Here is a 14967-nt window from a genome sequence, read left to right as displayed (position 1 = left end):
CATGAAATATAACTGAAGATGTGAGCACTGCAGAAGGTCAATGTCCCCCAGGCTGAGTGGTATAATGAGGGGACACCTGCCCTCAGCTGTAGAGATAAGTCAGCTAAAACAAAAGTGTATCAAGTGACAGAACTATCACAATAATGTCCTTAACCCCAAGACACAGGACACCTGTTATCGGAGACCTATTACCTATTATCTCCTGTTCTCTCTCTCTGTTTACTTTTAATCAACAGCTCGTTAGAGCAATGTGGAACAGAAAGGGTTTGCTTCAGGAATGTTGAGGCCATTGTGTTTCATCACGTTAAAAATACATGAAAGAGTACAGAGATGAAAAGATTATATCAATATATTTTTTATTATAATGTGTAGGTGATGTTTTCATCATGATAATGATCCTGTATCTTTGAAGAATGTTGAATAGATATTTGACATGATAGTGCTGATACATACACGGAACCAAAAAGTTAGGATCGTGAATATTTTGGGTGGATTTTTTTTGGTAGTGAAGACCAGGCACACAATTTCATAAAAGTATCCCCCAAGATATTCATGATCTACCCTTTTGGTTCTGTGTCTTAAAGACATTACACATTCATGTGCCCCAAGGTGTTTACTGGTGACCAGTACAGGTAAGTTGTGTAATTATGCACAGGTATACCATGTAATTATCATGATTATGTCCAGGTATGCTGTGCAATTATGTCACGATGGGTTACACATGATTTCCTGATGACAAGTTCTATTTATGTTCCTAACATGACAGCTGATTACTACTGTGTCATGATAATGTATTTAAGTCTGCCTCATACTGCCTTCATGTTAGTGATTAAGATATTGAGAGAATTTAATTATTGTGAAATTATGAATTATAATCTGGACTATTTTGAATATCTTAAAAAACTTGACACATTGGAAAGTTCCTGCAAGGGTCATTAGTAAAAGTTATTAAATATTTTCTGTTAATGGTGCTTGTTTATATGGACCAAAGCTCAGTGAGTGGAGGTGAAGTGAAATCCATGTTTCCCTTAAGGTTTACCCGGTACACACTTGTGGGCAGTGGAACTACTTGTACTAGTTAAGTTGTAGGACACACAGATGGTCACTGAATCAGATCTTTGATGTTCAGTGATAGCTCTTTGCCTTTAACTTAGGGAGTAGCTCCATCGTGCCTAGATCTTGAGGGTGGTCATAGTAATGGCGACATCATGCCCTACCTAGAGGGTGGACGTAGTAATAGCGACATCATGCCTAGATCTAGAGGGTGGGCATTGTATGGCAACATCATGCCTATATCTAGAGGGTGGGCATAGTAATAGCGACATCTTGCCCTACCTAGAGGGTGGGCATAGTAATAGCGACATCATGCCTGGATGTAGAGGGTGGGCTTAGTAATAGCGACATCATGCCTGGATGTAGAGGGTGGGCTTAGTAATAGCGACATCATGCCTGGATGTAGAGGGTGGGCTTAGTAATAGCGACATCATGCCTGGATGTAGAGGGTGGGCTTAGTAATAGCGATATCATGCCTGGATGTAGAGGGTGGGCATAGTAATAGCGACATCATGCCTAGACCTAGAGGGTGGACATAGTAGTAGCGATATCATGCCTAGACCTAGAGGGTGGACATAGTAATAGCGATATCATGCCTGGATGTAGAGGGTGGACATAGTAATAGCGACATCATGCCTTGAAGTTGTGAGGGCAAAAGAATAGTTTCATTAACTAGAACCGTGGGATGGTAAAGTTATTAGTTTCATGATGAGTGAGTGAGTGGGTTGGTATTCATAGTCATCCTGGCAGTATTTCAGCCCTGTCATGCATATAGTGATTAATATCTTTGTATTAAATAAAAACCTGTCGACAATGGATAGTAAAACAACCAGTAACATATCTCAGAGTTCCATTCAAAGCGAGTTGAAGAATACGATATACGATGCAATATAAAATAAGGGATATAGTTTGCCATTCTTATGACAAGAGCAAAGGGAGGGCAAAGGTATTGTTTCATTGTAAATAGATGATGGGTACTGCCAAGGAATACCTTGTTAATTACTAGAATTTGGGGAGGGCAAAGGAATATTTTTATTATCGTCAGAACTTGGGGAGCCCAAAAGAATAAGTTGCATCAAATGGATAACTTGACCAGGACTCGGACTTGGAGAGGGAAAGGAATTCACTGTGACTTCATGATGCCCATACAGGGTGGAGGGCAAAGGAATAGCTTACGGTCATGCCTAAAACTAGGGAACGGATAGGTGCTGACAGTTTTCGAAATTAACATTAGTCTGAGACCAGTAATTTCATGAAGGACCAGTGACATTTCCTTCACTTTTACCAATAGGTAAATCCTAACTCTGTTGCAGGTCATTGTAGAAGACTAGAGAAAATAAAATAAATATTTTAACCCTTGGTGATGATGATGCGAAAAATCAGGAGGCTAGCAGCAGCATCTATTTTGCAACTGATGGAGGCAAGGGTGTGGGTGGGTGGGGAGGTGTAATATCCCCGTCATGCTAAAGTTCAGGGTTCTACATTAATGATGACTCACTCCATTAAAGCATGTTGTCCATGTGCAGGTTGCACCGTGAACATGGAGACTTGCTTGCATCACTTATATGGGGTTGGGGGAACTGAGTGGAATGCCTGACTATACAGATAACCTCTGAGAATACTGATTAAAATCTTTGGTTCGAAGTGTCAAATATATCATGGTAATTTGCTCAGAAAACTGATAACCTGACGTAATGGATACTTTTTGTGGATTAAAGTGATATCCTTTTCCTCAGGTTTCAGTGTGATCAGATGCAGATAAAGAGCATGTACATAATGTTTGATTTTGTTCAAGATGTACACTGCATTCAACATGTTCAAAGAAATGTTAATATGGGGAAAAATAGGACTCAATTTTGTAATTTTAATAATTTAAAAATGCTTGATGGACTTTCATAACTCTTTTTGGCCACCTCAGGTTTTACATGACCTCCTGAAAATATTTGGCAGCATTGCGTCTTGGCAAACAGTTCCAAAAAACATCCAAAATAAACATGGTAAATTTCAAGGCATTACTGATTAAACAAAGAGTCCCAAGGTTTGAGACAGTGAGTTGTAATGATGGTAATAATTCAGTTGTTGACAGTGTGTCATCATACCCTCAACGACATAGATCATTGCTCACAACATCAATCACTGGATTGTCTGGTCCAGACTTGGTTATTTATCCAGGCTGCTCTCATACCTCATACACCATATATACATGCCGCTGAAATATTACTGAGAATGGTGTTAAACTACAAACACATTCACTCCTTTAAAGTTTGATCAAGACCTTAACACTTGATGTCCACTGTTAGTTTCAATGCCGTTTTTACCCCAAACTATGATACCATGACCTTGACTGTCCCAGCCATGTCTTTGTACCCTGTGTCTGTGATATTGTGTAGGACACAGGGTAGTGCTGTACTAGTACCATGTTTAATGCCTGTGTTAAACTACTAACACACTCACTCCTTTAAAGTTTGATCAAGACCTTAACACTCGATGTCCACTGTTAGTTTCAATGCCGTTTTTACCCCAAACTATGATACCATGACCTTGACTCTCCCAGCCATGTATTTGTACCCTGTGTCTGTGATATTGTGTAGGACACAGGGTAGTGCTGTTCTAGTACCATGTTTAATGCCTGTTAAACTACAAACACACTCACTCCTTTAAAGTTTGATCAAGACCTTAACACTCGATGTCCACTTTTAGTTTCAATGCCGTTTTTACCCCAAACTATGATACCATGACCTTGACTGTCCCAGCCATGTGTTTGTACCTGTGATATTGTGTAGGACACAGGGTAGTGCTGTTCTAGTACCATGTTTAATGCCTGTGTTTGTTGTGGTGCAGCTTGAAGACTGTGCGCTGCAGATCTACCGCTACCACAGCGGGTCCCAGGGAGAGTATGGAACCTATCTGGATACTGAATCCACTCTTGATGAACAGGCTGAGGAGCTAGATGGATTCCAAGACCAGTAAGTACTCCTATACCATTATATATGACTATTGATATTCATGGGCACACTGTGCAGCCTTGTTCCACTTAGTGCTATAACATTTGTAAATCATTGAGTTAATTTGACCTACCACTGAGTGCTTAGATCCATTTGTGGCACTTTGTGGAACAGGCAGCCCTGGTATTGAGTTTGAGAAACTGGGAGCTGTTTCAATCTTCCAGTCTGGCTATTTGGATTGGTTGGTTGTTTAACACCGCTCTCAGCAATAATCCAGCTATATGACGGCGGTCTGTAATTAATCGACTCTGAACCAGACAATCCAGTGATTAATATTATGAGCATCGATCCACGCAATGGGGATCGATGACATGCATCAACCAAGTCAGCGAGCCTGACCTTCACGGGTTACTGTATCTTTGGAATGATTTACGTAGACAAATTTTGTCACATATTGGATGATTATTATCGATAGATTTTTTCTAATATATTTAATTTAATCAAATATATTTCATAATCATGTTATGGTTATGTGACTTGAGGTTTCATGTGTTAAGGCTGTGTTTTTTTAAACTATTTGCTCTTTGTGGGTTTATTTCTTACTTGTTATTTTGGAATGTAGATGTAACAGCAGTTATCATGGCTTTGAAATTCTCAAGGTTAATGCTTTTGTCTCCAGTGCATGGACTTCAAATTTGGTAAATGAAGTGTTTTTTTCTTCAGGCAAGACATGTTATGCAATGTCATCATGATGAAACCTTTTGTTCTCAAACTATACAATCTGATCTTCAGAAGATGTAATGTGTGATATAAATGTTTATTGCATGCCCCCCAGTTAGATCTAGTTAAACATCTGACAACAGAGTATTATCTAGTGTTACACTGTGCTAGGGCAGTAAATAAGAGCTGGGCATACCATGTGTGTACAACACTTCATGGGGTAAATACATTATGTCTAGATTTGATTTCGTACCATGTATGTGTGAAACAGACTGTTATCCCACAGTACAAACAGAACTGAGTATTATGTATGGAAGACTTGAAATTACATTATCATGATAACCAACAGTTCTCTGTTCAGTATGTCATATAAAGGGGTGGTTGGATGGCAAAGTAGTTTTTTGCATATCATGCCAAATAGCTTGGTTTGATTCCTGAAATGGGTACTTTGTGTGGAACTTGTTCTTAGTCATGTTGATGTCAGGAGCAGGGATTCCTAGTCGTCTTAGGTGCCACATTTTGCTGTGCAGAGTGGGAAATCTATGATTGTGGGTTTGAATCCCAGATCGCTCCATTATGTTTCGAGGTTTGTCAGCACCACCCTGCTTGTGGGTTTCACCAAAGTGGAAAATGTCAGACTCCTTCATCATGTCAGACTTTTCTATGACATAAAGCAGACACGCCATTGTATAACTGGAATATTGTTGAAAGCTGTGTTAAATCCAACTCACTCATCTTGACGTCCCCACATCAAAATTATAATGTAATATTGTAAAGGCTGTGCCAAACCTAAAGCATTCACCAACTCGTTAATTATAATATCACACTCCAGTTAAGTTGACAGTGAATACTTATAATGATCAAACATATCAATATTGATTGTTCAGTACGGTATGAAGGTATGACTTCATGATATATTTTCTCAATCTGGAAATGACATGACACATTACATGATAGATTGAAATGCGTATGACACTCCGCAGTTTGTCAATGTGAATGACAGTCAGAGTGTTCCCCCTCAATGGAGTGCAATGTATGAATGCCCACTGGGAGTGACATGACGTAGGAACATTGCGCTGTCTGACATCGAAGCCTAGACACTTCCTACCGTCATTGTCATAATGTTGCTTGGGTCAGCGTAGCCTGCGATGACATTCCTGGCATATGATCGTGAATAGGTTACCTGCATACCTGTCCCTTCTTCTTTATTCCGGAAATATTTGATTAATAACGATATCAGGCCAAACTTTGTGACAGCAAGGTGAAGGTTTATAGCGACTTAAATGTACCCATGCAAGGGCTGGTCCAGGAATGTTACAGTGGAGTCATGGGAAGGGGGTGGTATTAAGCTGCAACCTGCATTGTATGTTTAAGGAGGAGGGCTCTTGAATTGCCTCGGAGGCATACCCAGAGGGGGCTGCAGGGTGTCCACCCCACTGTTTAGAAGCCTACTAATCTTTTATGCTTGTGATCAGGTACACTAAAAGTAAACATATAACAAAACTATGTCAAACTTATTTTGTGATTTTTTTCAACAAAATTACACTGTTACTCAACCTGAATGCCAAATCACAAAATGCATTCCTCCTTTTAATTCTCTCATCAGTTGTGAGGTACTACAAGATTAATATCATCAGTTGTGAGATATTAGAAGAATAATATCATCAGTTGTGTGGTATTACAAGATTAATATCCTCAGTTGTGAGGTATTAGAAGATAATATCATCAGTTGTGAGGTACTACAAGATTAATATCATCAGTTGTGAGGTACTACAAGATTAATATCATCAGTTGTGAGGTAGTAGAAGATTAATATCATCAGTTGTGAGGTATTACAAGATTAATATCATCGGTTGCGAGGTACAACAAGATTATTTGTTTTGAATTTCTAAAATCAATAGGGATGACAAGCAAATGTTTTGTGCTGGGTCTATTTTGTCTGTACTGTCAGTCTGTATTCATACAGGCTTAAAGTGGCACAATCTGTATCAGCTACTGAGAGTGAAACCTATAGGCTGATTATGTTTGTGTCCTGTTCTACCCGAGTGTGCACCCAGGGCTACACGGGTCTGGTAACAGTGATCGAATGAGTCAGTCCCCTAGAATGTAGACTGGTTTTGCCAACATTCAGCCACACTCGTCAGCTGATATTTCTGCATGGCTTCCCCCATTCTGCCAAGCGGGACAGTGTCATAAGCCTCTGGACTTTATTTGTTGCAACGATAGGAGGTTGTTGATGTTAGAAATGCTTGGCCAACAGAGGGATGTAATTTTGTGTCAGTCTTCACACCAGAGTACCCTGTTCACAAGGGGGAGTGAAGCTATGAATGACAGATTGGTTTTGTCAGAGAGCATTGCTTTTTCCTCACCATAACATGCTGGAATCCTCAGGTTATTCAGTTTAGGGTGGACTGTTCTCATCAGGCCATCATAAGTGTATTGTAAGATTTTATTTCTGTCTACCATACTTCAAAACCCTTGCTTCACTTGACTTTCTCAACCTTAACTGCCATTCAATTTACATCCAGCTCTGTATACTATTGAATATACTTACATCTGGACTCTGAACTGAACATATTATGCAGATAGAAACAGTTGTTAAGTTACAGTTATGAAATGTAATGAAAAGGAGCCCAGTGACTCTCTTCATTTTCCTGACACTGCAGTAATCTAGACTTGCCAAACTTATAGACTTGCAAGGGCTGTGTTGGATATATTTGTTTCAGGGTCTGTATGACAGACTAACTATTGAAGAAAAACAGTTTGAATAGATAATGCCTCCTAACTCATTTTTAAAAAGAATGAACCAAAATTTAATAATAAATATTTTGTGTTATCAGTATGGTTTTCAGTGATGTTTATCATGTTTGTATCAATGTTGATATTTTGTATTCTGGTAGGCTAGTTTGGAAACCGTTTCATATGTGCTGATGAATTTGTCTTAACCATATTCTTTTTGACATTACTTGAAATACTTTATTGAGATACTTTGTTTAATTCTCAATTTTAAGGAAACTTTACTGCACTTGACAAATAGTTATGTTGTAGTTATGTTGTATTAAGCATGTGAATCCAATAGTTTCTTGTTCAAATTTTGAATTTTTGACTGCAATTAAAAAGTTCCTTTAGACAACAATGAGGATGATAAACAAAGAAGACGATAGACAGATAGATAGATAGATAGATAGATAGATAGATAGATAGATAGATAGATAAAAATAATAAAAGATAATTTCCAAAATAAAATGTTCGGAGGATGCATATATTAGATTGTAATTTATTGCAAAATTGTTCAATTACTGTTTTTTTCTTTTCCACACCAGTTCTGTTAAAGGGCTGTAACTAGAAGATTTTCAAACATTTAGGGGGTATTGCTGATTGTAGTAGTTGTTGGTTTATTTAGGTTCCAGTTAAGACTGTTATATTTTGGGACCAGCTCACTTATGGGACAACCCCAGCTATGAAAGGCCACCTGATCCTTTCTACAGCAGCAGTAATGATAGCTGTCAAACATACCACCGTTAAACCAAGAGAATTGCATATTTCAGGCTTGACTTGTTTCTTTTCTATATCTCTCTTTATGTTCAGTGGCTTGAAGCTCAGCGACAACTGTACTCTCTCCTTATTGACTTGCAAATGGTATGCAAGTTTAGACTGCCATTGTGACGTCCCTCTATGATTATATCTATTATAAACCAGCTGTATGGACTATTTAAGGATATTAATATTACTGTGACAAATGCTGTTTTCATTGTCGATATACATCAATAGTGACATTAATTCATTTCAACCTTTCAAACTTTACATCGGTCATGGGTAATTACATGGATTAAATATCATTTCTCAAGATCAGCAGTCCCAGAGGGCCATACATGAGGATTTGAGTGGTTACTTTGTGAGCTGGATGATTGTGTGTCCTTGTGCATTGTGAATTGTTGTTCATGCTATCAACCACTGTCTGGTTCCCACTTGAGTATTTACAGGCCACCGTGGCCATGTATAGCTGGAATATTGCTGACTGCTACTAAAGGCAAGATTCATACATATACATGTGTACAATTGTAGATTATGATATCCCGTGAAGATCCAGGGTAGAATAGGTCTTCAGCAACCCATGCTTGTCGTAAGAGGCGAGTAACGGGGTCAGGTGGTCTGGTTCACTGACTTGGTTGATGCATGCAATTGTATCTCATTTGAGTGGATCGATTCTCATGATGTCAATCACTGGATTGTCTGGTCCAGACTTGATTATTTACAGACCATCGCCATATAGCGGGAATATTGCTGAGTGCAGCGTTAAACAACAAACAAACAAACACTGCATCAGCATTAGTGATTCACTGGGTCACAGCTGGGAGACCACCGCCTCCACGGTGTCATTGATAGAGTGACTCTGTCCAGAGAGTGGATGGGGAGGTGGTCGATCCTCTGGGTGTGTCATGCCTAAAGATCTTTAAAGATGGTAGTTGTTGTTACCCTGCCTGGCACTCAGCATTATGGCGGTCGGGTAGCCTAGTGGTTAAAGCGTTTGCTCATCACGCCGAAGACCAGGGTTCGATACTTGACATGGGTACAATGTGTGAAGCCCATTTCTGGTGTCCCCCGTCGTGATATTGAAGGAATATTGCTAAAAGCGGCGTAAAACCATACTCACTCACACTCACTCGGCATTAAGGGAAAAAATGCTCGGGGTCAGTATGCTGTGTTTAGGTGGGCTGATCATGTTAAACTGTGGCATGGTATCTCAGTGCGCTAGCACTATAACATCGACATTAGTCCCGACTAGTTCAAGCAGCCACACACACACACAAACATGTATGCACATTGCTATATAAGTGCAATAATTTTGGACGCGATGCTAAACCCGATTGCTGTGCCTGAGTGGGGTATCCATGTTATAATGTGGTACGTTGTCTCGGTGGGCTAGCACTATCAAACCGACAGTCCAGACCAGTACAAGCAGCCACACACATGTGCATGGACGTCACTTTATAATCTTGAACATGACATTAAACCCGATTTCACCTCACCTCACAGCGGCTGCTTGATGACTACCCCAATCCTAACCCATATACATCTCAGTGCAGCCTTTTGAGCATGTAGGCAGCTTATCTTATGATATGAATCAGGCTATCTTCTGTGTTGTCGCAACTCTCCCCATTTCCCTATTGCCTTTCAGATATACCTGTAACCACCTCGTTAAGTGTACAGGTAAATCAGCGCACCTGTTTCCGCTAAATGTCATCTGTACTGGGATCTTGCCCAGCCGGCTGTTACCAACACTGTTGATAGGCTGGGTTCTGTTCAGGGGTGTTGTTACGACTCACTGGGTCCTAGGTTCACTGTGTCTTATCAGAATTAGCAACGAGAATAAATGAGTGACGGTGAAGGTCTCTGACCCAACGATCAACTGTCATTGAAACCCCTGATTGAACATGTCAAATATCTGTTCCCCAGTTGCAGTGTGTCCTTTCTGTATCATGTACATTTTATGTACATTATAATATCATTTCCTATTTAATAAACTGGAAATTGTATGGATTATACTTTAGGTCATGTGAAATATTGATTGTAATGATTAGGACAAATGATCTGGAATAATATAACATTGTGTGACCATGTAAGCATATGTCTGAGTGCACTTACAATGAAGATCAAGTACGGCATGGTTTCTGAACAAATTGATATTTATGTTTTTGGTATCCTCCTACTTAAGGTTTGTGTATTGTGATATATATGTATATGGAAAAAAGGGCAGTTGAGTAGTCTTGTGGTTACAGCGTTAGCTCATCATGCTGAAGGCCTGGGTTTGATCTTACAATATCTAAAGCCCATTCTTCGTGTCCCCTGCTATGATATTGTGGGAAAATTACTAATGTGGTGGGGTAGTCTAGTGGTTAAAGCGTTCGCTCGTCACGTCAAGGACCCGGGTTCTATTCCCCACAAGGGTACAATGTGTGAAGCCCATTTCTGGTGTCCCCCGCCTGGATATTGCTGGAATATTGCAAAAAGCGGTGTAAAACCATACCCACCTACTCACTACTAATGTGGCTTAAAACTATAGTCACTCACTCACGCACTGTTTGCAACACACTGATCCTTTGATCACACATATGTGTTTGATTCCTTTGTAAAAGGTTTATGTAAAGTTCTGGGCAATGTTACACACATGAAATTGTTCCATTAGAACCTGATCGATTAACCATGACCTAATATTAGCTGTATTCAAGTGTACTATGGTCCGTCACTCAGTGGTATTGTGTGTAGGTCTTTGTTACAGCTCAATCCAATATTTCACCTGATTAGACATGGGAAAGATCTCAGTGGCTGGAATGGACATGGCTGGACTACAGTGGTTCTGTTGCCTGAAGCATTATTGAGTATTGTCTCGGAGTCACTGACCGACACTGTTGCATCATGGGTATAATTATAGTATTGTCATGGTGATCAGCATGATCTGTTTCACTCATGATTAGGAAAATCTGGGGGAGTAGCACTCAGTAGACACCATGATTAGACACCACACACAGACTGCCACCTCACACACACCACACCACACCACACCACACCACACCACACCACACACACTGCCAGCTCACACACATCACACACCACACCACACCACACCACACCACACACACTGCCAGCTCACACACATCACACACCACACCACACCACACCACACCACACCACACCACACCACACCACACACACTGCCAGCTCACACACATCACACACCACACCACACGACACCACACCACACCACACCACACCACACCACACCACACACATGCTCACATACTCACACCACACCACAAACCACACCACAAACCACACCACACCACACCACACCACACTGCAATTACCTTGAATGTCATGTAAATACCATTTCAACGCACCTCAATAAAACTTATCCTGATAGTGCCTGTTTTCCGTTTTCAGAGAAATCCTAATCCTGAACATTCAGACTGTATCAAACATACAAGTTGTCACTGCTACATGCACTGATTAGCTGATCAATACGCTAGACATGCATGACACCAGAGAATTGACGCTTCATGCTGTAGAATTGGTTTTCTTTATAAATAGCCCACAATAATAGCTATGGTGATTGCTGAGTATGTTTAATTGGGCAAATTCATTATTAGCAAATCAATAATTGTTGTTTTAAGGAAATTAGTAGTGAATTATTAGCAATCTTTCTTGAACTACTTTTCCATTTTTGTGAAGAAGTTATCAGAAACTGGTTTCCCTTTTCTATTATGCTCTCCTCTTCACCAATACAATACCGACACGGACAGTTAGTTTCTCACAGAGTATTCAACTCTGGAATAATCTTCCACAATTCAAACACACGCCCGTTTTAGTCCATTGTCTGTTCGGAGGTATGTAATCTATAAATACCACAGGAACAAGTGATGTGTAAACATCATCACACAACACAAAAAATGAAATGTTCGGCTAATCGATCGTGAGATGGCAGACACGTTATGACGTGTTTGTGTAAGGATGTCCTGTAGTTGCTGCGGCTCAGGCGCTACTCTGGCACCTGTTTGTGGCCAGCCTTCAAACACAGCCGGTCATCAGGACTGTTGGTCTATATTAGTCAGGTCAATACCGACATGCAGGCCATGTGTTTGATGGTGGATCCAGCGATGATCCTCAGTTATTGTCCAGCTGAGCTTCAGCATATCCAGTTTGTGCTGTCAATGGAAGGCATGTACCTCCAAATACCTTAATACCTGTAGTCTGATTGAAATATCCACCAGCAGCCAGGGTTGCAAGTGGCCATGGGGTCTGTTGTCTGGATTGTAAGCCAGCAATAGAAACTAACAATTTTAGTCCACAAATCCTTACAATGATCTTATAGCAAAACACGCTGTGATGTTGCAGGAATATTGCTAAAAGCGGAGTAAACCATACTCACTCACTCTTATAGCAAAACCCTTAAAAATGGCAAATGCCTGCTGGTCCTATTGATACCTTAACTAATGGGCAGTTCAGCAAGGACTACAGGACGAGTGCCAATTTCTAACACTGTAAGCCAGAGTTGCCATTATTATCCTTGGTTTGTCACCATTTGCCCTAATGGCCATCCAATCCTCATTTGAGTTGCACATCAGATGCACATTTCATCAAATAAAATAAGCGGTATTTCTGTTATGTCGCCTATACTTTATACGTGTTATATCCATAGATTTACGATAGTAAAATCATCAAGTCTAAACCACACAATCAAGTGATTTATTCATGGGCATCAATCTATGCAGTTTGGATACGAAGTGCTTCAACCTGTCTATAAATAAATGAGTAAATAAGTCAAAACAAACCAGACGATCCAGTGATTGATATCATGAGCATCTATCTACGCAATTGGGACACAACATGCTTCAACCAACTCAGCAAGCCTGATGACCCGATCCCGTTAGTCTCCTCTTGCAACAAATATAGGTTGCTTACTAATTCTAACCCGGATCTTCACAAGGAACATCTCTGTAGGTGTGTAAGATGTGTATGGGTGTGTGTTATCATAGACCCGTGAAGACCCGGGATAGAATAGCTCTTCAGCAACCCATGCTTGTCGTAAGAGGTGACTAACAGGATCGTGTGGTCAGCATTAAACAACAAACAAACAAACAAACAAGTGTTATCATACCTTGCAGGCTTTCATGTGTGTCACAATATCAACGTACTTCAGTAAGCTTCAACTATGATAATATTGGTGGCATTGCTGGCATATACCACTGGCTTGATCCTTACAACACTTTACAGAGACATATGGCTATCTATCGTTTTAAGCCCCTATTCACCTGCCCTTAGGCCCCATGATCAATGAGTTGAGCCAACCTGTATAGGTAAACGCAGTATGCTTAACACAGTCTTACTCCCTGATCTGAAGTGAACATGGTATGCATATTAACCCCACCTGTTTTTGTTAACTAAGAATTAGGCGTAAGTAAAAAGTGACATATGTCTGATGAGACATGTGAAGATCTAGGTTAGAATTGGTCTTCGGTAACCCATGCTTGGTTGATGTATCCCAATTGCGTGGATCGATGCTCATTATGTCAATTACTAGATTGTCTGGTCCAGACTCCATTATCTACCTCCGTCATATCGCTGGAATATTGCTGATGTGCCGTTAAACAACAAACAAACTTCTGATGAACCTAATTTGAGGTGCTCACCCAAAGTATTTTCCATTGTACACTGTCAATGATAAAACAAAGAGCACACGTAAGTCCTAATGTACCAAAAGCGTCCTACTTTTCAGTAGATCTTCCATATGGTTGCACTTTTAAAAGAACAACAACAAAAATACCTATCCTATTTTTAGGGAGTAATCGGAACCAGAGCCTTATTTATATTAGGCCTTATTTATTTAGAGACTTCTTGAAAAACGTTTTGAGTGCATTCAAATCAATACAGACTGTTAGCCTGTGGTTGTCTAAAGGCATGCTGTAAACTTGACTAGTGGATCAACAAGATAGATACATTAAGTATTGATGCCCAGCATGTGTAGAATGCTGATGTGTCATGACCTTTAGGATGTCAGCTTGTCAAGATAGCCATCTGTCAATCCCGGTACACTGTACCACAAATTAGACAAATTAGCATTATCGTGTTTATAGGCAATTAAGTCTGGTTATTGCTGCTGTAGGTCAAATGTTCCCACCCTGACCTTTGATTTTCCCCTTGCTGTAGTCTGGTAATGTTTAGCAGAATATGCTTATTCAGCAACTTTCATTTGTCCTGAGTCAAGCAAGCTCACATGAAATTGTTTCCATGTATGTGTGGTCAGAATTGATTTTGTTGTGCATTTATTTTTTATTTGGCATTTTTAGTCTTTTATGGAACAATAAGTTCTCATACAATATGTTTTGCAGTTTGGTTTGTTTCTTTTTTGTTTAACGCTTCACTCAGCAATATTGCAGTTATATGATGGTGGTCTGTAAATAATCAATTTGGCCCAGTCAATCCAGTGATTGACGTAATGAGCACCAATCTACGCAATTGGGATACGATAACATTCATCAACCACATTTGCATCCCGTTAGTTGCCCCAATAGAATAGCATGGGTTGCTGAAGACCAATTCTGACCCGAATCTTCACGGGTGGTTAGCAAGTGTTAGACTAAGCATAAAGAGGATATGGTGTTTGTGCCAAATGGGCCCTCAGTACCAAATGTTTCTCTTCAGAGCCATTTTACATGCTGCTGTGATGGTGACAATATGTGAGATGGTCGAT

At 40.0% G+C, this 14967-nt stretch overlaps 1 protein-coding gene across 9 annotated transcripts in view; it reads left to right on the top strand.

The window, feature by feature from the left end:
* Positions 1 to 14967, top strand: part of LOC139454421 (FH1/FH2 domain-containing protein 3-like) — a 135743-nt gene that overhangs the window by 72296 nt on the left and 48480 nt on the right. For all 9 annotated transcript variants that reach the window (XR_011652456.1, XM_071236114.1, XM_071236120.1 and 6 more), the window contains one exon: positions 3895 to 4019. Coding sequence is in view for 8 of the 9 variants with exons in the window: in XM_071236114.1 (XP_071092215.1) it covers positions 3895 to 4019 (125 nt within the window). In the remaining variant the exon portion in view is untranslated. The remainder of the gene's footprint in view (positions 1 to 3894; positions 4020 to 14967) is intronic.

This window comes from Haliotis cracherodii, unplaced genomic scaffold (assembly GCF_022045235.1).
Source record: "Haliotis cracherodii isolate W230 unplaced genomic scaffold, xgHalCrac1.p SCAF_10, whole genome shotgun sequence".
NCBI classification, from domain to species: Eukaryota; Metazoa; Mollusca; class Gastropoda; order Lepetellida; family Haliotidae; genus Haliotis; species Haliotis cracherodii.
This window is presented reverse-complemented; position numbering and strand designations above follow the sequence as displayed.